Source organism: Rhamphochromis sp. 'chilingali' (genome assembly GCF_963969265.1).
Source record: "Rhamphochromis sp. 'chilingali' genome assembly, chromosome: 17".
NCBI classification, from domain to species: Eukaryota; Metazoa; Chordata; class Actinopteri; order Cichliformes; family Cichlidae; genus Rhamphochromis; species Rhamphochromis sp. 'chilingali'.
In genome coordinates, this window is record NC_137944.1 from 17,379,821 (window position 1) to 17,396,811 (window position 16,991).

General features: G+C 40.6%; 1 protein-coding gene across 1 annotated transcript in view; it reads right to left on the reverse strand.

Moving 5' to 3' along the window:
- Window positions 1–16,991, reverse strand: part of gabbr2 (gamma-aminobutyric acid (GABA) B receptor, 2) — a 208,815-nt gene that overhangs the window by 147,335 nt on the left and 44,489 nt on the right. Inside the window, exon 2 of the mRNA XM_080862287.1 lies at window positions 11,762–11,899. Coding sequence (XP_080718413.1) covers window positions 11,762–11,899 — 138 coding nt within the window. The remainder of the gene's footprint in view (window positions 1–11,761; window positions 11,900–16,991) is intronic.

Sequence of the window (16,991 nt, forward strand, 5' to 3'; positions counted from 1 at the left end):
AAAAGTATTCGCCCCCCCCTTGAACTTTCCCACATTTTGTCACATTACAGCCACAAACATGAATCAATTGTATTGGATTTCCACGTGAAAGACCAATACAAAGTGGTGTACATGTGAGAAGTGGAACGAAAATCATACATGCTTCCAAACATTTTTTACAAATAAATAACTGCAAAGTGGGGTGTGCGTAATTATTCAGAGTGCTGTCAGTTGCCCATAGACATTGCCTGATGAGTGCTAATAGAGTGCACCTGTGTGTGATCTAATGTCAGTACAAATACAGCTGCTCTGTGACGGCCTCAGAGGTTGTCTAAGAGAATATTGGGAGCAACAACACCATGAAGTCCAAAGAACACACCAGACAGGTCAGGTATAAAGATATTGAGAAATTTAAAGCAGGCTTAGGCTACAAAAAGATTTCCCAAGCTTTGAACATCCCACAGAGCACTGTTTAAGCCATCATTCAGAAATAGAAGGAGTATGGCACAACTGTATACCTACCAAGACAAGGCCGTCCACCTAAACTCACAGGCTGAACAAGGAGAGCGCTGATCAGAAATGCAGCCAAGAGGCCCATGGTGACTCTGGACGAGCTGCAGAGATCTACAGCTCAGGTGGGGAATCTGTCCATAGGACAACTATTAGTCGTGCACTGCACAAAGTTGGTTTTTATGGAAGAGTGGCAAGAAGAAAGCCATTGTTAACAGAAAACCATAAGATGTCCCGTTTGGAGTTTGCCACAAGCCATGTGGGGGACACAGCAAACATGTGGAAAAAGGTGATCTGGTCAGATGAGACCAAAATGGAACTTTTTGGCCAAAATGCAAAACGCTATGTGTGGCAGAAAACTAACTCTGCACATCACTCTGAACACACCAAGATGGATGGAGCCAAATACAGGGCAATCTTGGAAGAAAACCTCTTGGAGTCTGTAAAAGACTTGATACTGGGGCGGAGGTTCACCTTCCAGCAGGACATCAGATGATATGAGAGTGTATTTTGAGTAGCTACTGTGCTTCAAATAAACCAAAACATTCTGTGGGGCGCGGGGAAATATACTGGTAGATGTGTTACATTTTCAATCTCGTATGCATGCTGTGAAGGATAGAATCATAAAGAAATGCCTGCCGTAAAGCAACATAACGGTATCAGGTAGAAACCATAAAGCAAACTTTAAAGGGTTCAATTTGAAGTTGTCTACCTTCGTGCTACACAAAGAAACTGCCCTGTCATTTTCAGCATGCACATCATGCTACCGATTTGCATGTGAATGTGATGCTGCGGCTACAAAGCAAAATCTTTTGACAAATGTGACACTTAAACTCACCGTAATGCAGCAGAGAGCATGTTATGACTATTCATGAGTAGTGAGTAGTTTCCTTGCCATGTTTGTCTGCATTCTGAAATGGTGCAAGCCCATATTTCTGTCAGCATAATTGGAATATGAGAGTTCCTCATGCCAAACGCTTCATCACGTTTTTGCCAATTATAGCAATTCCTGCTTTTTGTGCCCAAGGTTTTCTGAGGCCCTTTGAAAAGGAAGACCCCTTTTGTTACAGGAAAGACTGAGATGGGGGAGGAAAAAGAGCGAGAGAGAGAGAGAGCGAAGAGGACTAGAAAGAAAAGAAGGGAGAGAGAGAGTGATGTGAGCGATGGCATTGGGAAATGTGCAAGCCAGTCTACATGCAAATTGCACATGCACATATCTGCTTCTGCATCTGTGCAAGTATGGGCTAGTTTATTTATTCATCTGAGCAATTGTTTGTCTGCCTGAATCTAAGCCTGAGTGCCACAGCTGTTCAAAGAGGACACCAACTGGCAGTAGGATTCGAGAAAAGTTGTTAGCCTAAAGAGAAGCGTGTCTTCACCATGGAACCTATACAGAATCATTTAAGATAGAAAAAGAACTAGCATTGATGAAAACTGGAGAAATAACTACACAAAGGGTATTCGATCTTTAAAACAATCAAAGATATGAATGACCTGTGTAACTTTGTATGCGAATATAGCCAGAAAATAGCGTTTACACAATTTTGTTAGGTGTTTGTCTTTTGGGAATAAGTTAAAGTGGCCTAAAGCTAGAAAGACATTATCGTTTATCATGACTTATCATACTGGATTCCATTTGTAGCCACAGGTGAAAAGGAAAGGTATTCAATGACTGCACCAGTAGGGAATAAAAATAGCATTGAGCTCAGTATCAATCTCAAGGAGGCTTAACGCTTCCGCATTCTGATGCCCCGATAAAGAGAAAGAGGATCGCGTGGGAGGAAAGAACGGCAGAATAAAGTGACAAAAAGGGAAAAGGAATTTAATCAAGTAAGGAGGTGGAGAGAATCTTTAAGCCTCTCTGCCTAGATCTGGTGTTTGTCAAACAAAACACTTTCATCAGTTTTCAGACGGGTGCAATTTTATATGGGAGTGATATTACAGTTTGAGTGCAGTTAGCATAATAGGTTCGTGCAAGCATCACATGCACAGCTGCTTATTGTGCAATACTTTGCTGTACATGTTGCTATGTTTGAAATTAAAAGCAGGAATGAAAATATATACATCATAAGTTAAAGCAGTTTTCCCGTCTGCATAAGTAGATGCTCATCATCTAGTTCGATAGCGTGTTGGTGCTAATGTGTGCTGTGTGTATAGGGAAAGAATTATGCTTATGGCCGTTCTACTGTAAAATCAGGTTATATCATCACAGTACAAGAATACTGTACATCAGGGATTGGTGAGAGAAGGAAGACAAAGGGGAGCAATGGAGGATGGAAAGCACTCAGTAATAAGAGTCTTTCCCGCTTTCCATTTCCGCTCTCTTATCCACTAACTTCTATTTTTTTCTCTCTCATTCATTTTATCCCCCCCCCCCCTCTCTCTCCTTCAGTCTCTCTCTGAATGAGAGTTGATGCCTCAGATATTAGTGAGCTGTGTCAGACAGTTAAACTGCCCTTTATCGATCCTCTAAGCTTCACTCTTTCCAAGCAGCCGTTATGGTTTTAATGGCTTGTAATGGAGCTGGGTTCTCTTTGATGTTCAATTGCTCAGCTAGTCTGCCCTTGTTTTTGATATAGTTTCAAAGGATCTTCCTAATGCCTGCCTCAGAGAAGCTAATTTCCAACAACAATTTTTTGGGTTCCATGATTCTAAACTGTCCTTAAAGTGGAGGAAAAAAACTGAAGGAAATGGAGTTGAATGGGGTAACAACATTCTTTTAAGGGGTTTGTAAAGGTTTTCTGACTACATGAAATGTTAAAAAAATCGTTTTTTAAAACTGCCTAAATACCATTAATTAGATTCAAGAAAAGACCAAAAAGTTGTTCACCTCAAGAGGTACACAGACACCAACATTAGGCATAATCCAAAACTGTGATATAAACCACAGAGGCAAGTTATAGATTAATGACATTGGTTTTACTGGATTTTCTCTACTTTGCAACTAAGAAAACCTTCTTTTCCAAACTTGTTTGTCTTCTTTATTTACTCCTACTGTGAAATTATTTGTATTCCTGGCATTCTTTTGCTGATATTTTGGAATAAACCTTGATTTTACCCTCTAAAATATCTTTAAAATACTTGTGTTTGTGTTGCCTAATGTATGTTTTTTCTGCTGAGTTCTCTTTTTGTTTCTACACTGTGCCCTGAAATAATTTCTCCTTCAGGTTCTCTCTTGTGGTGCCTTTTTAAAAACTAACTATATTGTAGCCTGATTAAAAAAGTGAAGTATCTTGCTAAAAAAAAAAGAAAAAAAAGATGCATATTGTCCTGCTAAATCAAAGCAGAGTCAACTTTTACATGCGTCTGATCTCAAGTTATTACAGTCAATTAATTTTAGATAAAGATTAATAACAAATTAAATTTATCAGAGGATTTTCTTGTTCAAAGCTTTATTTTCATCTAGAAGGGAAAGTTGTATACACCCAGCTATCTTTTCAAAGTGCTATGGAGTCTATGACCTAAATAAGAAATATCAAAGCCTGGAAACCCCAAAAGAGAAAAGTGAGAAACGGGAAAAGAACCGGGATTGGGGGGCACACAAAAAGAGGGGTGGGTGGGTGTGCATGTTAAAGTCCCTGTGCGAAACATCAAAAACAAGCACGAACTATAAATGCATCTAGTTTGTTTATTGGTGCTTGTGGCTGGCACGTCCCGCACCATCATTAGTGCTATGAATGTGACACGATGATTTTCTTTTTACACACCCTCCACCAGAAAACTACTGGGAGAATGATACTCGAATGCCAGGGTGGAATTCAGCATGTACTCATTGTGTATTCTTTTTGAATGTGTCTCGTAGACCTTGGTGTTGAAGAGTTGTGTCAGTGATAAAGAGCAAGAAAGAAGAACTGTTTCCATTTGTTGTTTCCACTTCCTCAGGAAGAAAAGAAGCAGCAAGAGCTTCTGTCAAAGCTCTTGTTCTTTTTGAGTGCCTCTGAACTAGCATGTTTATTCAATATGTGACACCAACAGTTGCAACACGTTAGCGCCGTATTCAACAAATGTTCCTAATTAACTAATGACTGTGTTTCCTGTCAAATCGCGTGCATTCGACACTGTGAATAGGTACAACTGTGTGTGTGTGAGTGTGAGAGAGAGAGAGAGAGAGAGAGAGAGAGAGAGAGAGAGAGAGAGAGAGAGAGAGAGAGAGAGAGAGAGAGATCTGCTTTACGCTACATGCTGGTGTTTCTCCAACAGCACACAGCATTCATGACCAAGCATGTCTGATTAATGCACAGTAAAGCATGTAATTAATCTTTTCTTCAGCCCCATTTTTTTTTGTTGTTGTTGTTGCCTCTGGTGACAAATTACAGAAACTCTGACACAGTCACTCAATGAAAAAACACATACGAAGTCTTCCTATTTTTACATACACTCACCAGCTGCCAAAGTGCACATGCAGCTCAGTGCATTTTTGCATGTAGACATGGTCAAGAGCAGGGGTGTCGAACTCCAGGCCTCGAGGGCCAGTGTCCTGCAGGTTTCAGATCTCACCCTGGGTCAACACACCTGAATCACATGATGAGTTCATTACCAGGCCTCTGGAGAACTTCAAGACATGTTGAGGAGGTCATTTAGCCATTTAAATCAGCTGTGTTGAATCAAGGACACACATGAAACCTGCAGGACACCGGCCCTCGAGGCCTGGAGTTCGACACCTGTGGTCAAGAGGATCTGCTGAAGTTCAAATTGGGCATCAGAATGAGTTTTTAAGAAACTGCTGATCGGCTGGGATTGTCCTGCACAATCATCACTTTGATTTACACAGAAGAATCCAAAAAAGAGAAAAAATATCCAGTGAGCGCCAGTTCTCTGGGTGAAGATGCCAGAGGTGACAGGCGGAGACTCGCCACACTGCTTGTAACTGATAGACGGGTAACAGTGACACAAATAACCACTCATTACCACCAAGGTTTGCAGGAGAGCATCTCACACAGCATATCGAACCTTGAAGCAGAGGGGCTATAGCAGCACAAGAGCACAATGGGTGTCGTGTAGGATTAGGAAACTGAGCCTACAATTCATACTGGCTCACTAAAACTGGACAATATAAAACTGAAAAATGTTGCCCGCTCTAATGAGTATCGATGTGAATCACAGGGTCGCAATTTTGTAAACAACATAAAAGAATAGATCCATCCTTTCTTGTATCAACAGCTCAGGCTGCTGCTGATGGTATAACAGCATAGGGGATATTTTCGTGGCACACTTTGGTACAAAGTGAGCATCACTTAGCACAGCCTACTAGACTATTATTGCTAACCAAGTCCATCCCTTTATGACCACAGTAAACCCATCTCTGATGGCTGCTTCCGGCAGGATAACACACCATGTCACAAAGCTCAAATGATCTCAAACTGGTTTCTTGTACATTTCAATGAGTTCACTGCACTCAAATGACCTCCACAGTCACTGATCTCAATCCAAAAGAGCACATTTTCAATGCAGTGTTATGGGAGATTCATATCGTGGATGTGTAAATGACAAATCTACAGTAACTGTGTGATGCTATCATGTCAATACAGACCAAAATCTCTGAGGCACGTGTCCAGCACCTTGTTGAATCTGTGCCATGACAAATTAAGGCAAAAATGGAGTACGACATAGTGCTGACACGGTGTACCTAATAAAGTAGCTGTTGAGAATATGGCTGTTTTGCTTTAGAATTGGCATTGCTTTAAATGTCAACATTTCCCTCGTTTAACCTCATCAGCAGTCTGTCCCATAAATCTGGACTAGTTCACAGCTTATGACAAAGGCTGTTGACTCATCCTCCCACTCGTTTTCCAAATGTTAACTCCACATATAGGCCTGTGCATTACACAACAGAATCAAGCCTCTGTCCGTTCAAAGGTAACAGTGACGTCAAGCGCTTCTCCGGCCAGTTCAGGCAATAACTTAAATCTAATCTTGGCTCAGAGAGAGTGAGGGACACCACTTCTTACTTCCCCCGGGTGTCGCCTTTTTTGTTCTGTCAAGCAGTTTGTATTTTTTTCTCATATAGTCCTCTTCACGAGGGCCCAACATCAAGGAAGATATTGATGATCAGAAATCAGACTGTGCTACTACTTAGCAAGCAGAAAGCATTTGGGGAAGTCATGAAACTTTTACTCACCCACTGACTAAAACAAAGAACGCACTCAGAACACGGGCGAAATAATAAACTGGACTTCACACGTGTAATTTTGCGATATATGATGATCTGTTGTGATGCTCACACCAGCTCTGCCCGTGCACTCTGTTATTTTAGCCTAAACTCTGAAAGTGATGAAATATTGATACGGTACACAGGAGGATTTGACGTAAGTAAGGCAGAATACTGCAGTGCTAGGCATCGCATGTTTTATTGAAACACCCAGTGTAGCACTCAAGGAGAGTGAACAAAATAAAACTGGGGGGGGAAAAAGACACCAAAGAGATAGTGCAGCCTTAAAAGACAACAATGCTGCACTCATAAAGGAGGGATGCAACTTCTGTGTCCCTAAATTGCCTGGTTTAATGAAGCGTTGCCAATCAATATGGAAGATGCCGAAGAAAAATGAGCTTCATATGCGGGTAAATATTAGCTCTATGTTCAGGTCTTGACCAAAATACTTTCAGAAAGCGCATCCACTTTTTCCTCCTCCAAAATATTGACTTCATTATTCAGTGTCCCCGGAAGATAAATAAATCACAGGTTTAGCGCTTTACATCACGGCGAGGGACACTGGGGAATAGCTCATCTAAAAACAGTGACAGAGCTAATGGTGAGGTAGGATTTCTGTTCATGTTTAACCTAGTTTGCTTTGCAATTAACATATAAAACATGTCACCAAAGCTGTGCTCTAAAACATGTATCAGATTTATCAGTTATGAAGGACGGGGCTCCTTTGTCTTTTCTTTCTCGACCAAATTACAAGAGGCAAAATGATCAGGAAGCATAATTTTTCATTACACACTTGACGTGGCTGAAAAATGAACAGTGCGACCGCTGATAGGCCTAATTGGTGAGTGAGCAGGGGCAAGCAACTGGAGCCAGGATGGGCCATGGCTACTTCCTGGCACGCAGTGAACCATTTACAGAAAATAGGCGCAACTGCTGCTGCGAAGAAGAAAAAAAGACCTCCGAACTTAAAACGATGGGGGGGAAAAGGAGAGAGAGAGCGTGAAGAGCATGCTGCAGATATCTGTGCCAGCAACTATTTAAAAACCTTGCCAAATGCTTTCTGGCATTATATAATTTCATGGTGAGGAGAACACAAGGTTAATCACTCACCAAGATGGTTGCCAAGAAGATGGCTTCAACATCCATTGTCTCACAGATATAAAAACACAGCAATCAGCTGCATTTGTGGCTGATAGCGGCTCACAAACGCAGCTGCGTCTTGCCCCGCTTCTTTGAATTTCAATTTTAGCCTATTAAAGTCTTTCTGCCCCTGCCTGTCTGTTCCTCCATCATTCCCTCAATCTATTCCACGCCATCTGTCCACTGGCCCGGGTAGTATTCTTATCCACCATTTTAATTTCCTTGGGCAGTCATTTTAGCACATGTACAGTACGCATTACAAAATGTGACTGTAAATAAAGAGCCTAGCAAAGCCGCTTGGGGAAGGAGGTCGGCGAACAGGCATCTCCGACACGAGCCATGAGTCAGAATCCAAACATCCGCTGAACGCATCAGTCCTCTAGTACTGTACAGGAAAAGCATAACAATATGCTACTAGCAGACTGGTCACCATCTAGATGTGATACATGCTGGATTTTTTTTTTTTTTCATTTACCTCCAGCAAAAGACTCTTAAAATTTTAAAGGGGACCGCTGACCACCAGGCTTTTATAAAAGGTGGACATAGTCTCACTCTGGGCCTTTTAAAAGGCAGCAAGGGTCGACTCCTCTGAGAGCAAAAAATTAGATATTGGAAAAATGACCCAGTTTCTCACTGGATTTATGACATCAGTAAACATTTTCTTATTGAGTTCATAATCTCAATTGCTTTTTTTTCATGGCCTCATTTAGAGTCAAATAACCCCGAAGCAGGGTGTTCTTTACGGTGTGGCTACCTTGTCAATTATAAGTGGCTACTTATATGAGAGTGCATACGTTTCTCAGTCATTGCATCTCATTCAGTTTGAGGCTTCAAACAAATTGGTGAAATTATGGTGGCTACGTCTACCTTTTATTTAAAGTCTGTCCAACTGCAAAGCAGAGACCAGGTGATAACCACACAGCACCCACAGCCACTAATAGTGTTATCCCATTGTCTGATTTTAGTTAAGTATTTTTAAAAATGAACAGATTTGAGAGGGGAACAGTTACAAAAAATGACATTTATGTTCTTTAACTATCTTGGCATTGGTCTGCACTCATTCGTTTTGTGGTATTTCTGCAGACTGATATACTAGGAACAGTTAGTGGAACTTTTCTGCTGACTGAGCTCTCGGGATTTGCAAGGGGGAAAGTTGATAATTAAATTGTAACACAGAATGCAGAAAACTATTTTTGAAGGGATCATGGCTTGAGGTTTTGGCTTTATCATGGATAAACTGTCAAATTGCGCAGAGAAGATAAGTTACTGTACAAATTGGCTTCTTGAATATTTTTTGCTCTTTCCTCCATCGTTTCATAACTCTGCTTATCCCTAACACTCTTACAGGAGGTCTCTTATGTTTGTAGACACCATTTTATTGATTGCCAATAAGAAAATACTGGCTACTGAATCTCTGGCTAAAAATTATAAACACTGATCTACATCTGCTCTGCATTAAATGCAAGTATGTACATCCAAGTCTTGCGTGTAGACTGCAGTGAAAGGACGTGCAGTCAGAGTTTATTTTTGTTGAGCCGTTTCAAGCTGACTTCATTAGGCATCAACACTGATTGAACGCTATTTTTATGGGTGTATGATTAAGCTTCTTCCAGGAGTAGTTGTTCTCTCAGCTATCGCCACTGTAGATAGTATCTGCCAGCTCCCTGTTTTGATGTGGAAATGATGAGCTTGTTAAGCCTGGCCCATAAAATCACGATGGAAAATTCTCCAGCTCAAGTTTTGTAGAAGCAGTGCCAGGGCTTGGTAATAAGTAAGCAGGGTGACAGAATTCACAGCTTTAAAAACAGACTCCCATTGACATGGCACATTAAAAATTGTGAGGTGCAGGATTCAAACCTTTCTCGTTTCATCATTTCTCATCCCCTCTTCCATTCCTCTTTGGGTTCCCTTTGTTAGACCCTTCCTTTCAATCCCTCTTTTTCAACCCCTGTTTTTAGTTTGAAGTAATACCACCAAACAAGTTGCATGTCTCTCATAATAATGTAAGCCTTCACTCAGTTTCACACACATGCATATACACAAACACCGTGTGCAGAAAACACTGATTAGGAGCACACAGGCCTGTGTCTAACTAACCTCAATGCACGCTCCAGCTAACGAAATAGAAAGCTGCCACCTTACTCTGCATTTAGGGTCTGTAAAACAAACAAAACCTATGTGGTGTGTTTTCTATGTCCAGGGACAAATATTGAGCAGATTTCCAGCTCACAGTATGGCTGGTTGATGACTCATACTCTAATGAGGATGCAGCTTAGGCCTGCAAAGATAGCTCGCATCTGAGAACAGTAACCTCAACTTCTGATACCACACCTACAAACGAGAATGTACAATTCTATATATAAACACCTACTTGCCTATAAAGAGATGCACACAGATTAGATCCTTTAATTAAAAAAAAACAGCAGATAATTATGACTCGTGCTTTTAAAAAGACACCTGTAACAAGATAAGTTAAGTCTTAGTATTATGCTGGACAGATGCTGATTGAAAAATTTATTTAATCAAAGTTTCCTTGCACCTGCATGTCTGCTGTCCCAAAAAGAAAAGGCTATTTGATTGCTTTGGTTTTAGCTATTCATTTAAAACTCTCTCCCAGTCACTTGCTATGTGATATTCAGACATAGTCACTGTGTGCATTTGGGATCAGGCTGACATGAATTTGTTGGTGTTGCTCTTTGTAATGACAGCAGAAAATGGGCTACTTGGTAAAGTGCTCTGTGGAACAAACTGTACCAACACAGTGTTCTGCAGAGCAGAAGATTGCATCTCTAAGGTATCACTGTCAAAAAAAAAGCAAGTGAATAGATAAGCAATTAGACATACATGCAAACCAACAGATAAACACTTAACATTCAACTATGACCTGAACCATCTTTCTCAACTGGGATCATTACCACCAAAAGAAAGCAAACACAGCGTAAAAAACCCCCCAAAACAATTAGTCATCCTTTTATTCCCAACTCTTTTCACTCATGAGTGACCCGAACAAGACAGTGAGCAAAAAACGGACTGTGTAAAGCATTCACAGCAACCGCAAATGGAGGAAATATATTCCACGTAATGTGACATTCAGTTCAAAACACAGCCTCTTGAATTACACTATCTCTTCCAAGCACAAACTCCACTTCTTTCTTATCTGTGCTTGATAACCTTTGCAGCATTTGCAGACAATGAATTGTATTCTTTGAAAGCATGCGTTTCCCCTCTTTGGTAGAGCAAATGTAGGCACAAGCAATAACTCTGGGGGTCAAAAGTTTTCCCGATACAAGAATTAGTGACGTTTAATATCCACACAGAGCAACCACAACACGTAACTCACAACAGTTAATGGCACAAAATGCTATTTAGAAATTGGAAGGAAGCAGTATGACAGGATCACTTTTATTATATTGCCTAAGAAGTTTATTGGCCAAAACACTTTAGCTCATACCAATCATAAAACACCCCAAAATATATCTTTTCACCTGTGCAAGGCAACATTTTACTGCAATGTGATCAGTCTGTCTCATGATTTGACAATCATTTTATAACGTGTTCCCTCTACTTAAGCCTAAGTGTTAAGTAAAATGGTTCTCACATTTTTCACAACTGATTTTTGGTCATGGTACTGTTGGTTCAAACCATTTTGACTCTGCCTCTGATTGTAAAATGGGAGGGGGATTTCGAGGATTACAGCATTGCCAATTAGACATTCACCCTGGCAAGGTTAATGAAGGATTAAGCTATGAGTTGGAACCCCTTTGAAATCTTAAGACCTATCTGTCCACCAAAACACCTACAGAATAGGAATTTCTAGAACCTAAGCAGCTTTTAAACACCAAAGTCAGGTTTCCTGGAAATACCCAGATTTCTTTTTTTTAAAGTGTGTAGACAGGAGTTCACGTGTAATAACATGATATTAAGACTACATACTGTACACAGTCATACACACTCGTGCATGATGACATGGAGTACAGCTCCTACCTGCACCAGATTCCATCCTTCCAAGGACTCTGCAATGATGGATGTTACAGAGGGGCAGACGCCGCCGAAGATCATCAGGTGTTTGGGCCCGTAACAAATGGCATCAAAGAAGGCCCTCAGCCCCTTGGCATTGTCGCACTGCAAACACAGAGAGAGGCGTCGTGAGCTACAGCGAGGCAGAAGATGAAGAGAGAAGATGAAGTCATGGAGAAAGGGGATCTTTGTATTTAGTTATTGTTGTAAAAACAGTAATGGTAACGGGGAAAGGAAGTGATAAGTCAAATGTAAAACAATGTAGCTCACAGGCTGCAGGAGCGTTCCCCTGCTCCAGCCCAACGCTGCAAAATGCAGCCATTTTACGTCACTATAGCAACAAGAGGAAAAGATTGTGTGAAAGGAGGAGAGAGAGAAAAATGAGCAGAGAGGGAAAAACACTGTGTAGGTTTCAATTGATTGTTATATGAACTGGCTAACCGGTTTTGCTGCGATTCTTTGATTTCCACAGTTGTAATGATATTCCTATCAGCAGTAAACACTCCAAACCTCAATCTTCTATTATTGCTACTCAATTCAGAGATGGAGTGACTGACTGGCAGGTGGTGTGTGTATATGTCTGTATTTGTTTCCTCTGACACAGTCCATCTTATCCGGAGAGTCATTTGACCTTGTTAGCCATCAACCAGCTACTGAATGAAATTTTCCACTGAGCAAACGCGCTCCACAACGCAGATTGAAAAACTGAAAATCGAATGTGAAGGAATGAGATTTCTAACCCACAAATGCTTTGATACGTGAACAAGGCTATTAAGTTGTGTTGCAGGTGTCATGGCTTCACTTTACGTGATCATTTCTGCCCTTGTATCCATGGTTTCTTTCTTCTTTTTCCCTTATTTTTGATAGGAACATGATAATCTGGGACACCTCAAATCATTTGCCAGGTCAAGCTGCAGTGGAGGACACAAACAACTTCCTTGTAAGTCGCACCATCAACTGCTGGACCAACATTCTTGCATTCAGTAGGATTTAATCATGTGCTAGGACCAACTCAGACTCTTTTGTTGCCTTTGTTGTTTTTAAAGTAGATGACAGTTAACTGGTAGAGATACGTTTTCCTCTATGCATCCCAGTAGAGAAAAATCCATGCTATAATGGCGGTCAAAAATAGACACAATTGCAAATATGCCTCGAGTGAAATGAGAGGGAGAAGATGTGATTAGACACAGTGGGTATTTCTTATCCTCGCAATACAGCTGAATGAAACAGCAGGCTATTAAAGAAAATATTCATTTCCCTGCATCTGGCCATAACAAGGTGGGCTGGTACTGAAGGATTGTGACTTTTAATTGGTTACCAAGCAACATGAAAAGAAATGTGGGCAACTAAACTTGTCATCATGAGCACAATAGGGCTTGGAGATACAGTAGGCTTAAGCTGATTTATTATGAGAAGTGACAATGTACTGTAGGTGGCAAAGAATAATGTTCTTTAGTCTTTCTGCACCAAATAAAACTGTCTTGCAACAACAGCACAGTCTACTTGTGTACAAGTACATGTGCATACATATGCATCAAAGTGCATTGGTTAAGACAAGAGCATGTTAACGTAGCCTCCATGTTGTCACCCACCAGATTATGAACTCATATTCTGAATCCTCAGTTTTAGCATTGAGTCCAGAAGAGAAGATATTTGAGAATATCAACAAATATTTGAGTAACATCTGACTAAAACACACAAGTTCTTTGTTCATGCGTGTTTCTTTGCCCGAAAACTCCTCTTGGACCAGCAGGAGCTAATAGTTCTTATCTAATTCAAATATTATGACATAGTCATGTTGCCTAGCTACCACCTAGCACCAGACTAAGATAATAGATCATAAGGTGGTATGTATGAGGTATATTTTCCGCATTTACACACCTGTTACACTTTATAAAAGTATCCTATCATTTTAACTTCATAAAAATCAAATCAAATCTATATCTACTATCTAGGTTGAATTATGCATGATATATTAGCAACATGCTAAAATGACCCCCCCAAACAGATTTTTTGCACAGTCCTTTTGCACAGTTAGTTAAATGCTAGTATTTGTAGCTATATTAAAACCACACCAGAAAGCAGTACAATGTTCACATAGGTGAGGTGATACCTAGCAGGAGAGCGATCATTTACACTTACAGTTAAACAGCTGTGTCCTGATAAGGGTATAACAGAAAAACTTGCCTCCTTATAAAGGTGACACAAAGGGGGATATTAGCTGTAAAACCACAGCTGCTTTTGTGCCATGCTGTCAACATTTTTATTTCTGCTTCGAATTAAGAAGTTTGATCTGGAAATCTGTGAGGATTTGCTCTTTTTTTTGGAGTGGGCCTCAGTTTGACTTTGGAGGAACTGCAACCACCGTAAAGCATGGAGAAGGAAAACTGTGAAAGAAACAAACAAACAAAGAACATTTCTAAATTGCTTCTCTTTCCTAGCTATCACAAATATCCAAAGATCTTGCAAACTTGCAAAATTAAGCAGCTGGGACTAAAGAGTGTTTTGGATTATTGCTTGATCAATGGCTTAAACAATTACATGACTTAAGCGATTGATTGAGGCTTGTTTCTCTTTCAGCAAATTACTTCATCAGCTGATCATTCAGCTTTCCACTTTTCATTCATGTGCTCTTAAATCTGAAGGCCATGCATGCCCGCAATCTACTGTGCTCTGCTCACAGAGCCTTGACCAGTGTGTTGTCATGCCAACGGCGTGACTGTTCACACTTTTGTGCGCTAGATGAGTGAGGTGCCGCGGCAGGGCCGTTGTAGCAACGGCTATATTTAGTCTCTCGTTAGGTAGCACAACGACCCAGACATTAATCAATACTTATTCATCTCCAGCAACACCGTAGAAGTTGGACAGACAAAGCAGGATAAACAGGAGAGGCAGCCGAGTATAATAAGCCACAAAGAGTAACGACACAGTGAAAGTGATGGTGGGTGAAGCAAGCAGTTGAATAGAGGGTGAGAAAGACAGGAGAGAAGAGGTATAAGCCTGATATTAGCCATACACTAATAAAGCATTCAACCAGTGTTATGAGCCTGCCCTCCATTATAAGCTCACAATAGAGTAATTCGTGAGCGTGAGATTCATTCACAGGCTCTCTGTGATGCTTAGAAGTCACACAATGCACATTTGCCTACAGTCCATTAAGTAGGGAAAAAGTAAATTTAAATGTCAAACCTAAAGTAGTTTTTAAGTGATTATATTTAAAATCTTTGAATCTCATAATGGCATTCGTTTCCAATACACAACCATTTTCTCTGTGCACAACTCTGTTCTATAGTGATGACTTTTTCGAGGCTTTCTAATAGGTTACAAACAGGTTTTGGTAGAGACGTGGCACTCAAGGACTCGTGAATAGAAATCTATCAGAGAACACTGTAACAGCAAAGATGGCGGCTATCCAGCCCCTGCCCCCAAAGAGTCACTCATTTTGTTGCATAGACCAACGGTGGTGGTCCACAACTTTGCATATCCACTTGTTAGCATAGTGTCGTACTTCTCATGGCTTACTTACACTTAAGAAGCCTAATTAACTGTGCTCATGAATAGCACAGCATTTCCCCTTTTTCTGCGGAAAAGTGTTTTTTCAATCCGTTTTCATTCCACAGACACTGACATTTCACATTTTTTCAGGTAGGGTGTTTAAAATAAATTCCCAAATAACTGCCCAGAGGCATTTCAAAGATGGCTGCTGAGTGCTGAGACTTGCTTCCACCAGGACTTGGATGGAGTCTGTATCTTTGATGCTAGTTTATTCTAAATAGGGTAAAAGCTGTCACAGATATCATTCTCATGTAAAACATACATAAGCTCCAAAACTGCTACAACGGGAAAGTATAGCAGCACTTAACTCAGTAGGAGAGCAGTAAGAAATACTACAGCACTTTATTTCCCTCTCCTCCAGTCTGAAATCTAATTCCTGGCATTTGGAGGCCATTCGGAGCAGATCGATGGGGTTAACGTCCGTAGTAATCTGTTTGACTGCCTTGGGAGACAGCCAAGGAAGGTTTGTGTGCTGTTGGTGTTGGGTGTGGGGTGGGGGTTAATGGCAGAAGAACCTAGAAATGGGACTCAAGGGATGCATATCAGTCTGATCACAGAATCGTACAACATGCGCCCTTCGTACAACATGCGCCCTTCGTACAGCACAAACACGAAAACCTCACAGGTGTTTGAATTCACTTGCTGGATTTAGAAAATATTTTTAAAGATATATAAATAGTCTGAGTTGTTGCATTTGTTTTTACAAAAATCTTCTCCCTCAGATTAATATTTAAGATTTCAGTGCGATGAGATTGCACCACAACCCTTCCATTGACAGTATATTACAGAAAGACCAGTTTATTTCAAATGCTCCTCAACACTATTGTCACTACTGCATCTCCTCCACGATGACCTTTACACAAAGCTACTGATATTCATCCTTGTTGTTCAGTGTACAATGACATTAACCTGCTGCTATTGTGCTAGTAACAAACTAAAGTCAATTAGCCTGTGAGGAAATAGCCTCTCCGTGTGTCATGGTGAAATACATTTTTACTTGTTCCATGTGATAAATTACATGCATCATTTAATTTTAATCAAAACCTTGGGTAATAGCACGCCTTTAAAGATGAGCATGCATCAATGCCTGTTTATACCATAATCCAGCAATAGTTACAGAGCATTAAAGGAAGTATATAACATCCTTTTAAGGCACTTTACAATATGATTCCAAATGCACTTAATAAACCTTAATAGAAAAAAACTCAGGAATAATTTAAAAAAAAGAAGATCACTTTTGGGGACTGTTTTTTTAAGGCTCAGCAATTACTCAAATTCCTAAGTGATAATTAATTACTCCTTAATTAATTTCCACAGGTAAATTAACCTGCCCTCCCTACGAAGAGCCAGCCACATTTCTACAAGCATAATAAGCTAAACGCTTGAGAGTGAAATTTTCCAACTCACTGTCACTACACGCAGGAAGACACTGCAGAGGCCACCAAGGTGTATCTATGCTTGTCGTCTGTAGGTGTGCATATGCGTGTTTTTGAGAATAGAACAAGAGCTGATCAGAGCACCAGGCTGGAGCTAACCATGATGAAATGCCTTGTTAACGCTCCAGAGGCAGCTGCACCTGTCCCTCATCTAATGGCAATTTACTGAACCCAAATCAGCAACCTGAGGCCCTGTATAGCACATT